This window comes from Pongo abelii, chromosome 21 (assembly GCF_028885655.2).
Source record: "Pongo abelii isolate AG06213 chromosome 21, NHGRI_mPonAbe1-v2.0_pri, whole genome shotgun sequence".
Classification (NCBI taxonomy): Eukaryota; Metazoa; Chordata; class Mammalia; order Primates; family Hominidae; genus Pongo; species Pongo abelii.
The window spans coordinates 20693039-20714295 of record NC_072006.2 but is presented as its reverse complement, the minus strand read 5'-3'; the positions used below and the strand labels follow the sequence as shown (position 1 = coordinate 20714295).

Below are 21257 nucleotides of genomic sequence, written 5' to 3'. Positions count from 1 at the left end.
TTACTGATCATCCTAAACTATCACACAAAGTGGCAAGAGTTACAGGAACGAGGACCACCAGAAGGAAAAATGTCTCCGTGGTAAAACAAAAAACACTACCAATGTCTTCCTGCTGGAAACCCTAACACCAGCTAGGTGAAGGGGAGCCTCTGAGCTTCTGCCTTATAAACCCACACGTGACATGGGGACTGCTGGGGGCCCAAATGAGTCAGAGCATCAACACATGCATGGACTGGACTGCCCTGGCGCTCAGGCACGCGGAGGGCTGGGGCACAGCTGTCTGGAGGCGGTGGAGAAAGGTGCCTTTCTAAGGTTGCAGAGGGCATCTCCACAAATCAAGCAATGCATCCGAGTCCAGTTTACTTTTAGCCATTTCTTTTCTTTACCAACATTTTATTACGAGCGTTTTCAAACATGCAGAAACGTTATGCACCCACACCTAGGTGCTGTAAATGGTCTGTTGTTTCTCCGTCTGCCAATCCATTGATTTTGGGGTGCATTTAAAGCAAGCTACAGACATGAGTCCACATTCCCACTAAACACATCGCTGTGCGTGTCATGGACAGCAGCTCCTTGCGTTTATGTTTTGGGTTAATTTCTCTACGGTGAGATGCATGAGTCCTACAGATGCCATGGATGAGCCCTGGAGGCTGCACCTGCCGTGAGGCCCAACCCCTCTTGCCACCCCTGCCCCAAGGACATCTCTACCACCCATCACGCACACATTCATTGGGGCTGTACACTCGGATGCTACAAATCTTTTGATTCTAACCCCAGACCAGCTTTATTTGTGACTTGTAGGCCCCAAATGATATTAAATAAACCATTCTCCAACCGAATGGAATAGTGGTGACTTTCATTCTGAGGCACATGGGAAGGGAGCTGCTCGCTGGGGAGGAGGAGGCTGCATTTTAAGACCATGCCCTCCTCCCGGCCATGGTCTCAACCACCTCACTTAGCTGTAAGTGTGAGGCTTCAAGATCGAGGCTCACTCCTTCCAAGGGCCACTGTACTATGCAGAGCCCAGCCTCTAACCCCAAGGACACTGTCCCCTCACTGGGGTCAGGGAGTGAAGGCAGAAGGTGGGAGCAAAAGCTACAATTGCTCTTCTAACTACTTAGGGCCAACATCCCACTGAGGCTGACCCCAAAAGCACCACCCTGCACTCTGCATTTTGATGCAGAGGGTCACCAGAGTGACCCTCACTGCCTGGCTGCTATTGGCCCTGTTTGGGAGCTGCTATAAGGCTCGGCCAGGCTACTGTGTCCTGCACGCCCCCAACTTCCCTGTCACCAGGCAGAGGCAGCTGGCAAAAAGCTCACACAGGGCCCAGGCTCTCCCAGGACATGTGGACCAAGGAGCTGGAGCAAGGAAGCTACCCTGACCTGGTCCACGTTGCCCTGGCCGGCCTGCAGTCCCCTGGCGGGGGCGTGGGAAGTATAAAATGACAAACTGCAAGTGCTACCATTTTATTGTGTGAACGAGAGCTGGAAACCAGTGAAGAAATGAAATCTCACCCACCTGCCAGCCATTGACAATCTTCTGGTTAAAAATCCCAAATTCATAGCGGATTCCATAGCCGTACGCTGCCAGGCCCAAGGTAGCCATTGAGTCAAGGAAACACGCTGAAAAAATCAATCACAGATCAGTCAGAATTGAAGGCACGGCACCAAGGTCCCATGCGGAGGCAGCCCACAGGGCACAAGGCAGAAATTCAGAGGGGATCACACTGACTTCAGGCTTCACTGAGAGGAAAACTGGAGCCCTCACCCTCCCCATGAGAGCCTGGGGCCACACACAGAAGACATCAACGTGGTGGCTACTCGAAGGGCGCGGGAGGATGGGGGGGTGATGAAGAATCCTAGAGAACTCGGCCAGGCCTGGAACCTCTCCAAGCACGAAGCCCCCTACTGCCCCACTCTCAAACATCCCAGTTGAGGCTGAGGCCTTGCTAATCCCTTGCATGTTCCACTGAAACCCAGGCTGTTCTGACAGCAGGGACACATCAACACATCAAACCTCACCCTACTCCTAAGTGAAGCCGGCACAGCAGTGGCAGCTGGCCACGTACAAATCAATGTCCACCTGTGCAAACACCGCAGTACCAGGGGCCCCAAGGCGCTATAGCACGTGTCATTAAATCCAGCCCTTGTTCCAATCAAAACTTCTTTAAAGAAAAACAAAACAATGTTTTGAACAAAGATTTAGAGGCCAGGAGTGGTGGCTCACACTTGTGATTCCAGCACTTTGGGAAGCTGAGGTGGGAGGATCGCTTGAGTCCAGGAGTTTGAGACCAGCCTGGGCAACATAGTGAGACCCTGTCTCTAAAAAAATACAATTAGCCATGCATAGTGACGCATGCCTGTGGTCCCAGCTACTCGGGAGGCTGGCGTTGGGGGATTGCTTGAGACCAAGAAATTGAGGCTGCAGTGAGCCAAGATTGTGCCAGTGCACTCCAGCCTGGGCAAGAGTGAGATGCAACCTTATTAAAACTTCAGGATTGGCTGGGCGCGGTGGCTCACACCTGTAATCCCAACACTTTAGGAGGCCGAGGCGGGCAGATCACGAGGTTAGGAGACCAAGACCACCCTGGCTAACACGGTGAAACCCCATCTCTACTAAAAATACAAAAAATTAGCCGGGCGTGGTGGCGGGCACCTGTAGTCCCAGCTACTCAGAAGGCTGAAGCAGGAGAATGGCGTGAACCTGGGAGGCGGAGCTTGCAGTGAGCCGAGATCGCGCCACTGCACTCCAGCCTGGGCAACAGAGCAAGACGCCATCTCAAAAAAAAAAAAAAAAAAAAAAACACTTCAGGATTAAAAAAATCAAAAAAACACCCACATGGAACGCTAGTTAACTAAAATAAAATGCCCAATCCATGGAACACACAGATGCCTGTCAGGCCCTCTGCTGAGTGAGAGGGATGAGGGAGCCTCATGGACTCTTGTTCTGGGGACTTGCCTGCAGGAGGGAAGCACATCAAGCCATGGCAGGCTCAGTGCTGCCTGGGTCTGTGGGTACGGGGCCCTGTGGGCAGAAGGCAAAGGCTCTACTCATATCTGGCCATGGAGGATGGAGGGAGGAGGCGAGGGGCAGGCAAGGTGACTGGGAAAGCCCAAGGACCCGGAACACCCCAAAAGGAAGCAGGTCTCGGGGCCGGGAAGGGAGCAGTCCAGTCTCCAGCTTGGAGGTGAGACGTGCAGTGAATGGCCACCCCTGGGGCTGTCGGAAGATGGGGACAAAAGAGGCTGGAGCTTCCCTTGAGCACAGGAAGCCCAGTTTTGCATTTGATGAAAAGGGACCTCACAGGAAGACAGTGGTGACCCATCACATGTCACGAAGGCCAGGGCATGGAGAGGGCTGAAGACCCTCAAAGCCCTGTTATTTCAAGGCAATCTGCTGACTGTATCGGAGTTGAAACTGCCTGCTGCAAGCAGGGCCATGTTCAGAAATCATCTTTCCATCCTTTGGGCTGTCTGCAATCACTGGCTCATGTGCCCTGGAAAGTGGTCAGCATATCAGGAACCCCTCCCAGCACCAGCTTACTCCATGCTGGCAAGATTGGTCTTCATGATAATGATGACATGCCCCTTGTGTGAAAGAAAACATGCATTTTCCCCCTTTCCCCCCAATAGTGGCAAGATTTCAATCTCAAGAACACACTGGCCCATCCACTCAAAGCCAATTTACCCTGAGGCCAATTTACCTGACCCTGGCCTCACCACGTGGCCACCAACCAAGCCAACGGGTCGGAGAGAGCTCCTCCTGTATGGGGCAACTTACCTGCCAGCCTCCCCAGGCCTCCATTCCCAAGGCCAGCATCTTCTTCTATCTCCTCGAGTTCCTCCAAGTCTAACCCCAACTGCAAACAAAAACACAGGCAGCATTTTAATGTTACTCAATATTTTCCCTTGAATGACAGGCTGAAAGATATGTAAGTCTTGTGAGCTTACCCTAAAAGTTAGAGTCTGGGTTCTGTTAGACTTGAAAATCCAATGTTAAAATTTGATGTTAAATCAATGCATGGAAATGAAAGTTTCCAAATATTTCAAAAACATTTATTGCCAGGTAATTAACCTATTAACAGTGAACAAATTATAACATGTATCCTAAAAATGAAACCAACGGTTCTGTCATTCTCTAATTTCACATTGGCTAAAGATATTTACGTGACATATTTTTAAACTAAAACCTAAAAGCACTTTTCCTGTGGTGATTCCAACTGTATTCAAACAATGTTGTGAAATAGATATGTCATGCTAAAAATTAGAGAGAAAAAAAAAAATCACGATTGACACTTAAAGCCATTCCAGAAGCCGAACTCAGTACTCTCATTATGGCATATGGATAAATATTCCATTAATCTGGCTTTAGTGCACGAACTTGACAAATTGCTCACATTATCTGGATTGGTAGACTTTAAACTTTTCGGTCTCAGAAGGATCCAAAGAGCTTTTGTTTATTTGAATTACATATATTGATATTTATCAAATTACAAATTAAAATGCAGAACTTTTAATTTTTTTATTTTTATTTTTTGATTTATGAAGTATTTATTGCTTATTGCCTTTGAGAAGCTCAGCAAAGAAAAGAAAAAAGAAGAAAAGAATAAAAAGAAAAGGAAGGGAGGAAGGAAGGAAGGAAGGAGAAAGAAAGAAAGAAAGAAAGAAAAAAGGTAGTTTTTTTTCTGACAAGCATTAGTTTCAGTACTATGAAGTCCAGATTGGGAGGGAGAGGGAGAGGGAGAGGGAGAGGGAGAGAGCAAATGCAGAACTTTTTAAAGTATACATATGAATTCATTTAAAAATAATAAACCCAATACCTGTTAACATAAACAACAAAGTTTAATTAAAAAAAAAAAAGCACATTTTTGAAACCAAAAAAATATCCATTGAGAAGAGTGGTAGTGTTTTAAATAACAGCAGCAAAGTTACAAATGATTTATTATATATACACTAAGTCAACTGAATGATATTGACATACACAGTAATTTGATTCAGGGTAAAATTTCAAAATACTGTGACTTGAACTTAATTCTTAAAGTAATTTCAAAGGGTACATTCCACCAACAATATTTTGGATATAGGGAGGGGGGTGCTAGGATTTACTCAATAATGCATTACTGGCTCAAAGTTAAGAAATAAGTTTAACTACAACATAACAGACCAGAAAACTTCTAAGTTTATGGTCTAAACTTAACCGACCATAAAATCTCTCGTTCATAAAAAATCTATTAAATTCAAAAGTCCATTAAATTTTTTAAAAATCTCTACATATTTTCCTAAGACAGGCTACGAGTCAACATAGGCAAAGATATTTAGTTCCTTCCTGTTTTTAAATTGAGTGCCTACAGCACACTCATCCTACCTAGGAGGGCAAATGTCACCTTGATTTTGTGAGCATTTGAGAAAGACATAAAAAGGCTGGGTGCGGTGGCTCAAGCCCGTCATCCCAACACTTTAGGAGGCCAAGGTGGGAGGATCATTTGAGCTTAGAAGTTCAAGACCAGCCTGGGCAACATAATGAGATGTCTCTACTAAAAATAAAAAATAAATTAGCTGGGTGTGGTGGTGCACGCCTAGTCCCAGCTACTCGGGAGGCTGAGGTGGAAGGATGGCTTGAGCCCGGGAGGTTGAGGCTACAGTGAGCCGTGATCAAATCATTGCACTCCAGCCTGGGTGACAGAGCAAGACCCTGTCTCAACAACAACAACGACACAAAAAGTAGCTGACAGAAAGTCCAAAACTCTGCTGCAGTGGGCTTCTGAACTGAAGACAGAAAAAGAGCACTGCAGTACACCCAATAACCTTTATCTCTTTATTGAGATATAATTTATTAACTGTAAAATTCACCTTTTAAAAGTGTATGTTCACAAAGTTGTGCAACCATCACCACTAATTCCAAACCATCATACCAAAAAGCAGCCCCGTGTCCATCAGCAGTCATAACCTATTTCACCCACCTCTGTCAATCACTGATCTACTCTCCATCTCTATGGACCTACCTATTTTGGATATTTCACGGCTTCTTCCAATGAGCATGTTTTCAAGCTTCATCCATGTTGTGCCATGTGTCAGCCCTACCGTCTTTGTACTGCTGTGTACTATTCCATTGTTGGCTAGCCCTCATTTTGTTTACCTACCTATCAATTGATAAACATTTAGATGTTTCCACTTTTGGCTGTTATGAATAATGCTGCTATGAAATTCATATACAGTTTTTCATGTAGACATATGTTTTCATTTCTCTGAGGCCTGTACCGTGGAATGGAATTGCTAGGCTACATGAGAATTCTATGTTTAACTTTTTTAGTAACTGCCAGACTATTTTCCAAAGTGACTGCAAGATTTGACAATCACACCAACTGCTCTATATCCTCACCAACACTTGTTCTCTGTGTTTATGATTATAGCCATTCTTGTGGGAATACAGCGGCATCTCATTGTGGTTTTGATTTGCATTTCCCTCATAGCTAATCACATTTAGCATCTTTTTGTGCTATGTGGATATCATCTTTGGAGAAACATCCAAGTCTTTTTGTCCATTTTTCAATTGGGTTGTCTTTTAGTGGTTGTCAGAGTTCTTTACATATATTCTGGATACTAGACTCTTATCAGATTTAGGATTTACAAATATTTTCTCTCGTTTTGTAGGTTATCTTTATTTAATGCACAAAAGTTTTTAATTTTGATGAAGTCCAATGTATCTATTTTTTCTTTTGTTGCTTGGGTTTTTGGTGTCATATCTAAGAAATCATTCTAATCCAAGGTCATGAAGCTTGATCCCTATATATTTTTCTAAAAAAGTTGTATTCTTTTAGCTCTTACATTTAGGTCTTTGAGCCATTTTGAGCTAATTTTTGTATGTAGTGTGAGGTAGGGGTTCAATTTCATTTATTTGCATGTAGATATCCAAATATCCCAATACCATTTGTTGAAAAGACATCTTTCTCCATTGAATTGTTTTGGTACCTACTTCCTTTAAAAAAAAATCAATTGATCTATATGACACCAAACTTACAGGCAACAAAAGAAAAAATAGACAAACTAGACTTCATAAAAATTAAAAACTTTTGTGAATCAAAAGATACTATCGGCCAGGCGCGGTGGCACACGCCTGAAATCCCGGCACTTTGGGAGGCCAAGGCGGGCAGATCACTTGAGGTCAGGAGTTTGAGAACAGCCTGACCAACATGGTGAAACCTCGTCTTTATATATAGAGTAATACAATATATACTATCAACACAGTAAAAAGCCATAGAATAGGAGAAAATATCCACAATTCACATATCTGATAAGCTACTAATATCTAGGACAAATAGAGAATTCTTAAGATTCAACAACAAAAGTCGGCCGGGCACGGTGGCTCATGCCTGTAATCCCAGCACTTTGGGAGGCCGAAGCAGGTGGATCACGAGGTCAGGAGATCAAGACCATCCTGGCTAACATGGTGAAACCCCATCTCTACTAAAAATACAAAAATATTAGCCGGGCATGATGGCGGGTGCCTGTAGTCCCAGCTACTCGGGAGGCTGAGGTAAAGAGAATGGTGTGAACCCGGGAGGTGGAGCTTGCAGTGAGCCAAGATCACGCCACTGCCTTCCAGCCTAGGCGACAGAGCAAGACTCCATCTCAAAAAAAAAAAAAAAAAATTCGACAACAAAAAAACAACCTGATTTAAAATGAGTAAACGACTTGAACAGGCCTTTCTTCAAACAAGATATACAAATGTAAAAAGATGCTCAGCATCATTAGTTATCAGGAATATGCAAATAAAAACTATAACATACCATTTTATACCCATTTAGAATGACTACTATCAAAAAATGGAAAAGAAGCATTGGTGAGGATGTAGAGAAACTGGAACTTGTGTACTTTTGGTAGGAATGTAAAATGGTGCTACTGCTGTGGAAAACATTTTGGTGGTCCCAAAAAAAATTAAGAATGGAACTGCCATATGATCCAGCAATTCCATTTCTAGGTATATACTCAAAAGCACTGAAAGCAGGATCTTAAAGAGATATTTGTACACCCATGCTCACAGCAGCATTATTCACAATAGCCAAAGGCAGAAGGTCCCCAATGTCCACTGACAGACAAATGGATAAACAATATATGGTACATACACATAATAAAAATTTATTCAGCCTTTACAAGGAATGAAGTACTGGCACATGCTACAACATGGATGAACCTTCAGGACATTCTGCTAAGTGAGATAAGTCAGCCACAAAAGGACAAATAACGTATGATTCCACTTACATGAGTACCTAGAGTAGCCAAATTCATAGAGACAAAAAGCAACAGAGGTTTTCAGGGGCTAGGCAAAGAGGAAAGGAGGAGTTATTTTTTAATGGGTATAGAGTTTCAGTTAGGAAAGATGAAAAGGTTCTAGAGATGGATGGCGGTGATGGATAAAGAACTAGGTAAAGGTACTTAATGCAATTGAACTCTACAGTTAAAAATGGTTACCATGGTAAATTTTATGTTATATATATTTCACTATAATTTTTTTAATTGGCAGAAAAACAACAGACCATACATATGAGACCTTATGTCTGGACTTTGTTTTTTTTCTTTTTTTGGAGACAGGGTCTTGCTCTGTCACCCAGGCTGGAGTGCAGTGGCACAATCTCAGCTCACTGCAGCCTCAACCTCCTAGGCTAAAGCAATCCTCCTCCTCAGCCTCCAGAGTAGCTGGGACCACAGGTGAGAACCACCACACCTGACTAATTTTCTTTTTTTTTTTTTCTTGTAGAGACATGGTTTCCCCATGCTGCCCAGGCTGGTCTCAAACGCCTGAGCTCATGCAATCCACCTGTCTCAGCCTCCCAAAGTGCTGGGATTACAGGTGTGAGCCACCATGCCCAGCCTACTTCTGGGACTCTTAATTCTAATTCCATTGGTCTATCCTTATGCTTCTAACACACAGTCTTGATGACTGCTGCTTTGCAGTAAATTTTGAAATTGTCAAGTGTGAGTCTTCCGATTCTTTTCTTTTTCAAGGTTATTTTGACTATTCCTGGTCCCTTGCTTTTTATTTTTTCTTTCGTTCTTTTTTGTTTGAGATGGAGTTTCACTCTTCTTGTCCAGGCTGGAGTGCAATGGCGTGATCTCAGCTCACCGCAACCTCCCCGTCAAGCAATTCTCCTGCCTCAGCCTCCCAAGTAGCTAGGATTACAGGTATGCATCACTATGCCTGGCTAATTTGGTATTTTTAGTAGAGACGGGGTTTCTCCATGTTGGTCAGGCTGGTCTCGAACTCCTGAGCTCAGGTGATCTGCCCGCCTTGGCCCCCAAAGTGCTGGGATTACAGGCATGAGCCACCATGCCTGACTTTTTTTTTTTTTCTCCTAAGGCAGGGTCTGTCTTGCTCTATCACCTAGGCTGGAGTGCAGTGGTGCAATCTTGGCTTACTGCAACCTCTGCTTTCAGGGCTCAAGCGATTCACCTGCCTCAACCTCCCAAAGTGCAGGGATTACAGGTGCCCGCCACCACACCCAGCCTTCCCTTGCATTTCTATCAAGGTTTTAGAACCAGTCTGTCAAACTCTGCAAATCTGTAGATCAATTTGGGGAGTGCTGCTATCTTAACAACACTGAGTCTTCCGAGGTGTTAACATGAGATCCCTTTCCATATTTAGCTCTTCCTCAATGTCTTTGTTTTCAGGGTATAGGTTTTGCATTTTTTTGGATAAATTTACACCTAAGTATTTTATTCTTTTTGATGCTATTGTAAATGGTATAAAACTATTTTCTTAATTTCATTTTGGATTTATTCCATCTGGACTGAATTAATGAAATGTTCCATTTGGATTGCAGATGTATAGAAATACAGTTGGTTTTTGTAGATTGATCCTATATCCTGCAACCTTGCTGGTCTCATTTATTAGTTCTAATGGTCTTTAGTCGATTCCTTAGAGTTTTCTAGATCATGTAATCTGCAAATAGAGTTAGTTTTACTTCTGCCTTTCCAATCTGGATGCTTCTTATTTCATTTTCTTGACAAATACCCTGGCCAAGACTCTGATTACAATGTTGAGTAAGAGTTGTGAGAGCAGGCCAGGTGTGGTGGTGCTGTGCCTGTAATCCTAGCAGTTTGGGAGGCCAAGGCGGGCAGATTACTTAAGGTCAGGAGTTTGAGACCAGCCTGGCCAACACGGTGAAACCCCGTCTCTACTAAAAATGCAGAAACTAGCCAGAAATCACTTGAAACCGGGAGGCGGAGGTTGCAGTGAGCCGAGACCAAGTCACCGCACTCCAGCCTGGGCAACAGAGCAAGACTCTGTCTCCAAAAAATAAAAAGAAGTTGTGAGAGCAGACGTCCTTGGGACACAGTGGTAGGTTAAACACAAGATGGGGACCCAGTCTGTCAAATGTAAATCCTGTGAAAACTCTACAGGACAAACCCAGTTCCAACAAATTAATTGCAAGGCAGAAAATAAAAAAGAGGAGACACTTATAGATTAAGAAAGACGTGGCCAGGCACGGTGGCTCACGCCTGTAATCCCAGCACTTTGGGAGGCCAAGGCGGGTGGATCACTTGAGATCAGGAGTTTGAGACCAGCCTGGCCAACATGGTAAAACCCCGTCTCTACTAAAAATACAAAAATTAGCCAGGCGAGGTGGCATGCACCTGTAATCCCAGTTACTAGGGAGGGTGAGGCAGAAGAATTGCTTGAACCCGGGAGACAGAGGTTACAGTGAGCTGAGATAGTGTCACTGCACTCCAGCCTGGGTGATAATGAGACTCCGTCTCCAGAAAAAAAAAGAAAAGAAAGGTTTAAAAAACGTATCAACTAAATGCAATTTAGTTTCTGAACATGCTGTTAAAAAGTTATAAAGTAATCAGAAAAACTTATATGCTGCCTGAAAAGCTGACATTAAAAAATTATTGTCTTGGGAGGCCAAGGTGGGTGGATCACGAGGTCAGGAGTTCAAGAACAGCCTGACCAACATGGTAAAACCCCGTCTCTACTAAAAACCCAGAAATTAGCTGGGAGTGGTGGCACACACCTATAATTCCAGCTACTCAGGAGGCTGAGGCAGGAGAATCATTTGAACCCAGGAGGCAGAGGTTGCAGTGAGCGAAGAGCGCACCATTGTACTCCAGCCTGGGTGACGGAGCGAGACTCCATCTCAAAAAAAAAAAAAAAAAAAAAAAAAAAAAGAATTACTGTCAGTATTTTAGGAATAATGATATAACTATTTTTAGGAGTCCTTATCTTCTTGAAATACCTACAGAAATATATATATATATATATATATATATACATACTTTTTTTTTTTTTTTTTTTTGTAGAGGGAGTCTTGCTCTGTTGCCCAGGCTGGAGTGCAGTGGCGCAATCTCAGCTCACTGCAACCTCCCCCTCCCGGGTTTGAGCAATTCTCCTTCCTCAGCCTCTCGAGTAGCTGGGTATACAGGCGCGTGCCATCATGCCCAGCTAATTTTTCTTTTTTTTGTATTTTAGTAGAGACGGGGTTTCACCATTGTTGCCCAGGCTGGTCTTGAACTCCTGAGCTCAGTTCCACCTCGGCCTCCCAAAGTGCTAGGATTACAGGCGTGAGCCACCGCGCCTGGCCACCTACTGAAATATTTACAAGTGAATATTATGCTGCTTCAGGTTGGCTTAAATAACCTGGATGTGGTGGGGTATGACGAACACATTACTGGCCGTGAGGTGGAGAAGCCAAAAGGTGGGTGTGTGGCACAGGTTCACTGTAATAGTCACTCAATCTTCATGCATGTGTAAAATTTTTCATAATGAAGATCATTTTTAATGCATCCTTAATAGCTCAATCAAGAGCGGGCTGCTACTTTTGAAGCACTAGTTTTAAGTATAAACCGCTCCTCTGGACGACTCAGGTCTGACAATGCGTTTGCGCCATGTTTTCTTTTTCATGTTTCATTAGAAGTGGAAGCATCACTGTTTTCTTCCCACCTGAAGCATCTGGCAGCCTGTCTCACACGTAGACACACCCAGCACAGGGACCTGGAGACACTGAAAGCCCAGTCATCATGAAAATATTTCAAACACAAGATTAAATAAAAGCTAAACTGCAAGTAAAATATCACTTTTAAGAAAAAAGTATACAAAGTTTCTTTTTTTATTTTTATTTTCTATTTTATTTATTTATTATTATTATACTTTAAGTTCTAGGGTACATGTGCACAACGTGCAGGTTTGTTACATATGTATCCATGTGCCACGTTGGTGTGCTGCACCCATTAACTCATCATTTACATTAGGTATTTCTCCTAATGCTATCCCTTCCCGCTCCCTCTACCCCACGACAGGCCCCGGTGTATGATGTTCCCCTTCCTGTGTCCAAGGTCTCTCATTGTTCAATTCCCACCTATGAGTGAAAACACACAGTCTTTGGTTTTCTATCCTTGTGATAGTTTGCTGAAAATGATGGTTTCCAGCTTCATCCATGTCCCTACAAAGAGCATGAACTCATCCTTTTTTATGGCTGCATAGTATTCCATGGTGTCTATGTGCCACATTTTCTTAATCCATTGATGGACATTTGGGTTGGTTCCAAGTCTTTGCTATTGTGAATAGTGTCACAATAAACATACGTGTGCATGTGTCTTTACAGTAGCATGATTTATAATCCTTTGGGTATATACCCAGTAATGGGATAGCTGGGTTAAATGGTATTTCTAGTTCTAGATCACTGGGGAATCGCCACACTGTCTTCCCCAATGGTCGAACTAGTTTACAGTCCAATCAACAGTGTAAAAGTGTTCCTATTTCTCCACATTGTCTCCAGTACCTGTTGTTTCCTGACTTTTTGATGACTGCCATTCTAACTGGTGTGAGATGATATCTCATAGTGGTTTTGATTTGCATTTCTCTGATGACCAGTGATGATGAGCATTTTTTCATGTCTCTGTTGGCTGCATGAATGTCTTCTTTTGATAAGTGTCTGTTCATATCCTTTGCCCACTTTTTGATGGGGTTGTTTGATTTTTCTCTTGTAAATCTGTGTAAGTTCTTTGTAGATTCTGGATATTAGCCCTTTGTCAGATAGGTAGATTGCAAAAATTTTCTCCCATTCTGTAGGTTGCCTGTTCACTCTGATGGTAGTTTCTTTTCCTGTGCAGAAGCTCTTTAGTTTAATTAGATCCCATTTGTCAATTCTGGCTTTTGTTGCCATTGCTTTTGGTGTTTTAGACACAAAGTCCTTGCCCATGCCTATGTCCTGAATGGTATTGCCTAGGTTTTCTTCTAGGGTTTTTATGGTTTTAGGTCTAACGTTTAAGTCTTTAATCCATCTTGAATTTTTGTATCAGGTGTAAGGAAGGGATCCAGTTTCAGCTTTCTACACATGGCTAGCCAGTTTTCCCAGCACCATTTATTAAATAGGGACTCCTTTCCCCATTGCTTGTTTTTGTCAGGTTTGTTATAGATCAGATGGTTGTAGATATGTGGTATTATTTCTGAGGGCTCTATTCTGTTCCATTGGTCTATATCTCTGTTTTGGTATCTGTACCATGCTGTTTTGATTACTGTAGCCTTGTAGTATAGTTTGAAGTCAGGTAGCATGATGCCTCCAGCTTTGTTCTTTTGGCTTAGGATTGTCTTGGCAATGCGGGCTCTTTTTTGGTTCCATATGAACTTTAAAGTAGTTTTTTTTCCAATTCTGTTAAGAAAGTCATTGGTAGCTTGATGGGGATGGCATTGAATCTATAAATTACCTTGGGCAGTATGGGCATTTTCAAGATATTGATTCTTCCTATCCATGAGCATGGAATGTTCTTCCATTTGTTTGTGTCCTCTTTTATTTCCCTGAGCAGTGGTTTGTAGTTCTCCTTGAAGAGGTCCTTCACGTCCCTTGTAAGTTGGATTCCTAGGTATTTTATTCTCTTTGAAGCAATTGTGAATGGGAGTTCACTCATGATTTGGCTCTCTGTTTAAACAGTTTATTGGTGTATAGGCATGCTTGTGATTTTTGCACATCGATTTTGTATCCTGAGACTTTGCTGAAGTTGCTTATCAGCTTAAGGAGATTTGGGGCTGAGACGATGGGATTTTCTAAATATACAAATATGTCATCTGCAAACAGGGACAATTTGACTTCCTCTTTTCCTCACTGAATACCCTTTATTTCTTTCTCCTGCCCGATTGCCCTAGCCCAAACTTCCAACACTATGTTGAAAAGGAGTAGTGAGAGGGCATCCCTGTCTTCTGCCAGTTTTCAAAGGGGATGCTTGCAGTTTTTGCCCATTCACTACGATATTGGCTGTAGGTATGTCATAAATAGCTCTTATTATTTTGAGATACGTTCCATCAATACCTAGTTTATTGAGAGTTTTTGGCATGAAGTGCTGTTGAATTTTGTTGAAGGCCTTTTCTGCATCTATTGAGATAATCATATGGTTTTTGTCTTTGATTCTGTTTATATGCTGGATTACATTTGTTGACTTGCATATGTTGAACCAGCCTTGCATCCCAGGGATGGAGCCCACTTGATCATGGTGGATAAGCTTTTTGATGTGCTGCTGGATTCGGTTTGCCAGTATTTTATTGAGGATTTTTGCATCGATGTTCATCAGGGATATTGGTCTAAAATTCTCTTTTTTTGTTGTGTGTCTGCCAGGCTTTGGTATCAGGATGATGCTGGCCTCAAAATGAGTTAGGGAGGATTCCCTCTTTTTCTATTGATTGGAATAGTTTCAGAAGGAATGGTACCAGCTCCTCCTTGTACCTCTGGTAGAATTCGGCTGTGAATCCATCTGGTCCTGGGCTTTTTTTGGTTGGTAGGCTATTAATTATTGCCTCAATTTCAAAGCGTGTTATTGGTCTATTCAGGGATTCAACTTCTTCCTGGTTTAGTCTTGGGAGTGTGTATGTGTCCACGAATTTATCCATTTCCTCTAGATTTTCTAGTTTATTTGCACAGAGGTGTTTACAGTATTCTCTGATGGTAGTTTGTATTTCTGTGGGTTCGGTGGTGACATCCCCTTTATCATTTTTTATTGTGCCTATTTGATTCTTCTCTCTTTTCCTCTTTATTAGTCTTGCTCGCAGTCTATCAATTTTGTTGATCTTTTCAAAAAATCAGCTCCTGGATTCATTGATTTTTTGAAGAGTTTTTTGTGTCTATCTCCTTCAGTTCTGCTCTGATCTTAGTTATTTCTTGCCTTCTGCTAGCTTTTGAACGTGTTTGCTCTTGCTTCTCTAGTTCTTTTAACTGTGATGTTAGGGTGTCAATTTTAGATCTTTCCTGCTTTCTTTTGTGGGCATTTAGCGCTATAAATTTCCCTCTACGCACTGCTTTAAATATGTCCCAGAGGTTCTGGTATGTTGTGCCTTTGTTCTCATTGGTTTCAAAGAACATCTTTATTTCTGCCTTCATTTCTTTATTTACCCAGTAGTCATTCAGGAGCAGGTTGTTCAGTTTCCATGTAGTTGTGCAGTTTTGAGTGAGTTTCTTAATCCTGAGTTCTAGTTTGATTGCACTGTAGTCTGAGAGACAGTTTGTTATAATTTCTGTTATTTTACATTTGCTGAGGAGTGCTTTACTTCCAACTATGTGGTCAATTTTGGAATAAGTGCTATGTGGTGCTGAGAAGAATGTATATTCTGTTGATTTGGGGTGGAGAGTTCTGTAGATGTCTATTAGGTCTGCTTGGTGCAGAGCTGAGTTCAAGTCCTGGATATCCTTGTTAACTTTCTGTCTTGTTGATCGTCTAATGTTGACAGTGGGGTATTAAAGTCTCCCATTATTATTGTGTGGGAGTCTAAGTCTCTTTGTAGGTCTCTAAAGACTTGCTTTATCAATCTGGGTGCTCCTGTATTGGGTGCATATATATTTAGAATAGTTAGCTCTTCTTGTTGAACTGATCCCTTTAGCATTATGTAATGGCCTTGTCTCTTTTGATCTTTGTTGGCTTAAAGTCTGTTTTATCAGAGACTAGGATTGCAACTCCTGCTTTTTTTTGTTTTCCATTTGCTTCGTAGATCTTCCTCCATGCCTTTATTTTGAGCCTATGTGTGTCTGCACATGAGATGGGTCTCCTGAATACAGCACAACGATGGGTCTTGACTCTTTATCCAATTTGCCAGTCTGTGTCTTTTAATTGGGGCATTTAGCCCATTTACATTTAAGGTTAATATTGTTATATGTGACTTTGATCCCATCATTATGATGTTAGCTGGTTATTTTGCCCGTTAGTTGATTCAGTTTCTTCCTAGCATCAATGGTCTTTACAATTTGGCATGTTTTTGCAGTGGCTGGTATCAATTGTTCCTTTCCATGTTTAGTGCTTCCTTCAGGAGCTCTGTTAGGGCAGGCCTGGTGGTGACAAAATCTCTCAGCATTGGCTGGTCTGTAAAGGATTTTATTTCTCCTTCACTTATGAAGCTTAGTTTGGCTGGATATGAAATTCTGGGTTAAAAATTCTTTTCTTTAAGAATGTTGAATATCGGCCCCCACTCTCTTCTGGCTTGTAGAGTTTCTGCAAAGAGATCCACTGTTAGTCTGATGGGCTTCCCTTTGTGGGTAACCCGACCTTTCTCTCTGGCTGCCCTTAACATTTTTCCTTCATTTCAACTTTGGTGAATCTGACAATTATGTGTCTTGGAGTTGTTCTTCTTGAGGAGTATCTTTGTGGCGTTTTCTGTATTTCCTGTATTTGAATGTTGGCCTGCCTTGCTAGGTTGGAGAAGTTCTCCTGGATAATATCCTGAAGAGTGTTTTCCAACTTGGTGCCATTCTCCCTGTCACTTTCAGGTACACCAATCAGCCATAGATTTGGTCTTTTCACATAGTCCCATATTTCTTGGACGCTTTGTTCATTTCTTTTTACTCTTTTTTCTCTAAACTTCTCTTCTCACTTCATTTCGTTCATTTGATCTTCAATCACTGATACCCTTTCTTCCAGCTGATCAAATTGGCTACTGAAGCTTGTGCATGCATCATGTAGTTCTCATGCCATGGTTTTCAGCTCCATCAGGTCATTTAAGGACTTTTCTACACTGGTTATTCGAGTTAGCCATTCATCTAACCTTTTTTCAAGGTTTTTAGCTTCTTTGTGATGGGTTCGATCATCCTCCTTTAGCTCAGAGAAGTCTGATCGTCTGAAGCCTTCTTCTCTCAACTCATCAAAGTCATCCTCCGTCCAGCTTTGTTCCATTGCTGGCGAGGAGCTGCGTTCCTTTGGAGGAGAAGAGGTGCTCTGATTTTTAGAATTTTTAGCTTGTCTGCTCTGGTTTCTCCCCATCTTTGTGGTTTTATCTACCTTTGGTCTTTGATGATGGTGACGTACAGACTGGGTTTTGGTGTGGATGTCCTTTCTGTTTGTTAGTTTTCCTTCTAACCTTTAGCTGCAGGTCTGTTGGCGTTTGCTGGAGGTCCACTCCAGACCCTGTTTGCCTAGGTATCACCAGCGGAGGCTGCAGAACAGCGAATATTGCAGAACAACAAATGTTGCTGCCTGATCGTTCCTCTGAAGCTTCGTCTCAGAGGGGCACCCGGCTGTGTGAGGTGTCAGTCGGCCCCTACTGGGAGGTGCCTCCCAGTCAGGTTGGCTACTCAGGGGTCAGGGACCCAATTGAGGAGGCAGTCTGTCCGTTCTCAGATCTCAAACTCCGTACTGGGAGAAACACTACTCTCTTCAAAGCTGTCACACAGAGACATTTATGTCTGCAGAAGTTTCTGCTGCCTTTTGTTCAGCTATGCCCTGCCCCCAGAGGCGGAGTCTACACAGGCAGGCAGGCCTCCTTGAGCTGTGGTGGGCTCCACCCAGTTTGAGCTTCCCGGCTGCTCTGTTTATGTACTCAAGCCTCAGCAATGGCGGACGCCCCTCCCGAAGTCTCGCTGCCGCCTTGCAGTTCAATCTGACTGTTGTGCTAGCAATGAGTGAGGCTCCGTGGGCGTGGGACCCTCCGAGCCTGGCGCAGGATATAATTTCCTGGTGTGCCGTTTGCTAAGACCGTTGGAAAAGCGGAGTATTAGGGTGGGAGTGACCCAATTTTCCAGGTGCCATTGGTCACAGCGTCCCTTGGCTAGGAAAGGGAATTCCCTGATCCCTTGCGCTTCCCGGGTGAGCCAATGCCTTGCCCTGCTTTAGCTCACGCTCTCAAGCTCGGTGGACTACACCCACTGTCCTGCACCCACTGTCCGACAAGCCCCAGTGAGATGAACCCAGTACCTCAGTTGGAAATGCAGACATCACCCATCTTCTGCGTCACTCACGCTGAGAGGTATAGATTGGAGCTGTTCCTATTCGGCCATATTGGAACTTCCCATCAAGTATACAAAGTTTAAAAGGATACATGCTTGCCTGCAATTTCTAAATTTCCATAATAAACATTCATTTTTCGTGAAGAAAAATTATAAACATATTGCATATTTACGATGCAAACTATTCCCTAAAATTTTTACTGTATGTAAGAACTGCATAAAATGTTTCAAAAACTAAAATGCATTCTATAATGGTAAAATCCAAAGACAAGACTAAGATATTTCATGTTCTGCACTTCTTCTGTAAGAATGTTAACACTCAGTAAACAGATGTAAATGCCAAGCCACCTGCCAGGGTAACCTTTAGCGCCATTAGCTTATTTCAAACATGCGGAGTGAAGTTTTTGTTGCATTTTGTTGTACACAGACACAGCTATGACATCCTGCAGGGGGAGACGGAGCCCCAGGCAATGTTGAGCCGACTCCCAGCCATGCAAGACATTTGCCCCAACAAAACACCCCCGCTCCTCCCACACACATCCAAACCCAAGCAAAGCAAAGGCGGTGGCAGGGCGCTGAGGTGGAGGGGGCCCGCCATGAAGACACCCATCTATACGCAGGTAAAAGGTTATACTCTAGAGAGACTCAGCTGTGAAGGGAAGCGAAGACAGACCAGGAAGCCGATGGCTGCTCTGCTCTAAAACCACAAAGGAACTGTGAAAGGATTAAGTTCAAAGTGAACAAGTGCTAATGAAGAACTCCCAAGGAAAGGCAGGTTCTGTTTTTAGGGGAGAAACACCGCTTTTACAACTAGACAACTAGGGTAAGCTCTGGAGGTCATCTCACGGGTGGAGGGAGGGAAACCAGACATGGGTCAGCAGTTTGATGAAGTCAAAATGGAATAATACCAACCACTGGTGCAGTACTCTAAATCCGCCCCGGAGGTGGGGTGGGGTGTGGGATGGCCTCTAGAACCTCCATGCCTTTGCATCCCAATTCAACCCCATGCTTGCGGTCCATTCAATTCTTACTTTCTACTCTCAATAACAGACAGCAGCCCCACCAACCCATTCCTTCCAGGAGGGGAGAACAGGCTGTAAATCTCCTGATTCCCAGATAGCTGCTAGTCTTAACATCAGGGCTCACCTCTGTGGGAAAATGGATTCAGACCTCAAAGCACCACGAGGCACCACCCAGAAGCTCGGCCACGAGGCCCTGTACCTGATAGATGGCTTCATCGCAGGCATTCTGAAGGCCCAGGTTCACCATCGTGTTCTGCAGCGTGCGACCCATGTAGAATTCCAGGGAAAGATAATAAATGCGCTGAGGAAGCAGAAGAAAGAATAAGATTTCTCATTCCATTCTACACTTTAGGAAGGTTACAGAGATGACAGGACCCATGAAGCCCCCACTCGGGATTTCATTTATGTCAACCCCACGCATAAAAACTGGGCTTGCTCTGTCAGGCAGCTTGCTGACCGCAGCCCCCCATAGCAGCCCACCCAGGAGACCCCTCCTCAACATGGCCTTCTCTTCCCTGACCCTCAAAAGTCCCTGGATGAACACACACTAACTTTCCATGATGCGTGGGGAGGCAGGGCAGGTTGGGGCCAAGGCACCCAGAACTGGACAGACCCAGGTCTACACTTAGCTCAGCCTCTTACCAGCCATGTGCCCTTGGGCAAGTTACTTCACATCTCTAACACAGATGTAACACAGGCCATGTCTTCCAAGTACTCAATGTAGAGCCCTGAGCACAACTTCTAGCACCCACGTGAAGCATCAATGAACACAGCACAGACAGCTGAATGGATGCATCCATGTTCCCCAGCAGAAGTCTCTTGGCCGATGCCTGCTGGCTGGCTGGCTTGGGGTTGCCACATGAGCCAGCTCTATGCCAGTGAGGTGCTGTAGCAAGGATGGCCACCCATGCAATGCCTCCTGGGCCCCGATCAGGGTTCTAGGTGCCCTACTTTCTCTACCGAGTACTTCTCATGGCCATCCATGGGCCTGCAGCAGCCAGGGCTGAATGCTAAGATCAGTGGGCGCAACTCCAAGGACTAACAGGGTATCTGCACAGCCAACATCTCCCCTGAAATATTTACTAATTGCTGTGGTGGTTTTAACCAGGGGCCGAACACTTTCTGATATTCTTCACTCCAGGAGGAGGAGCTTACATCCCTGTCTGCCACCTTGAGGGTGGGCTGGATGTAGCGACGCCCTGCTGAGGAGCACAGAAAGGAAACGGCAGCAACTTGACAGTGGAGATAGCTGACCATGCTGACCGGCACCCCGGTGTGCTGTGATGAGGACACTTCCCTCTGTGTGTTCTTCCCAAAACCCATAACCCCAGTGTAATCATGAGAAAGTAGCGGACAAACCCAAACTGAGGAATTTTCTATAAAATGCCTGACCAGTAGTCATCAAATTTGTAAGGTCATAAAAGACAAGGAGTGATCAACAAACTGTCACGAATCTAAGCCACATTCAGGCTTTTGGAACTAATAAATGAATTCAGCAAGGTAGCAGAATATAAGATTAACACAAAATCAATTATCTTTATTGTTTTTAATTAATTATTCATGATTAATATAACTATCCAATGTTCATTAGCAATGAACATTCCAAAAATAAAACTAATAAAACAATTACTACAGCTCATACACTTTAGGAGGCCAACGCGGGGGAACTGCTTGAGGCCAGGAGTTTGAGACCAACCTGGGCAGCAAAATGAGACCCCCTCTCTCTACAAAAAATTTAAAAATTAGCCAGGCATGCCTGTGGTCCCAGCTACAAGGGAGGCTGAGGTGGGAAGACTGCTTGAGCCTGGGAGGTCAAGGCTGCAATAAGCCAGGCGCAGTGGTTTACATCTCCAATTCCAGCACTTTCTGAGTTTGGCAGTTTCTCAAAAAGTTAAACATAGAGTTACTATTTGACCCAGCAATTCCACTCCCAGGTATATATGCGCCCAAGAGAAATGAAAGCCTATGTCCCCTCCAACACTTGTACATAATAGCCAAAAGGTGGAAACAACCCAAATGTCAATCCTTCATGTCCTACAGCA

General features: G+C 43.7%; 1 protein-coding gene across 1 annotated transcript in view; it reads right to left on the bottom strand.

Annotated features, from left to right (window-relative positions):
* PYGB (glycogen phosphorylase B) overlaps nt 1-21257 on the bottom strand; it is a 58493-nt gene that overhangs the window by 24927 nt on the left and 12309 nt on the right. The window contains 3 exon segments of the mRNA NM_001133259.1: nt 1522-1625; nt 3784-3862; nt 19415-19516. Of these exon segments, the coding sequence (NP_001126731.1) occupies nt 1522-1625; nt 3784-3862; nt 19415-19516 (285 nt within the window).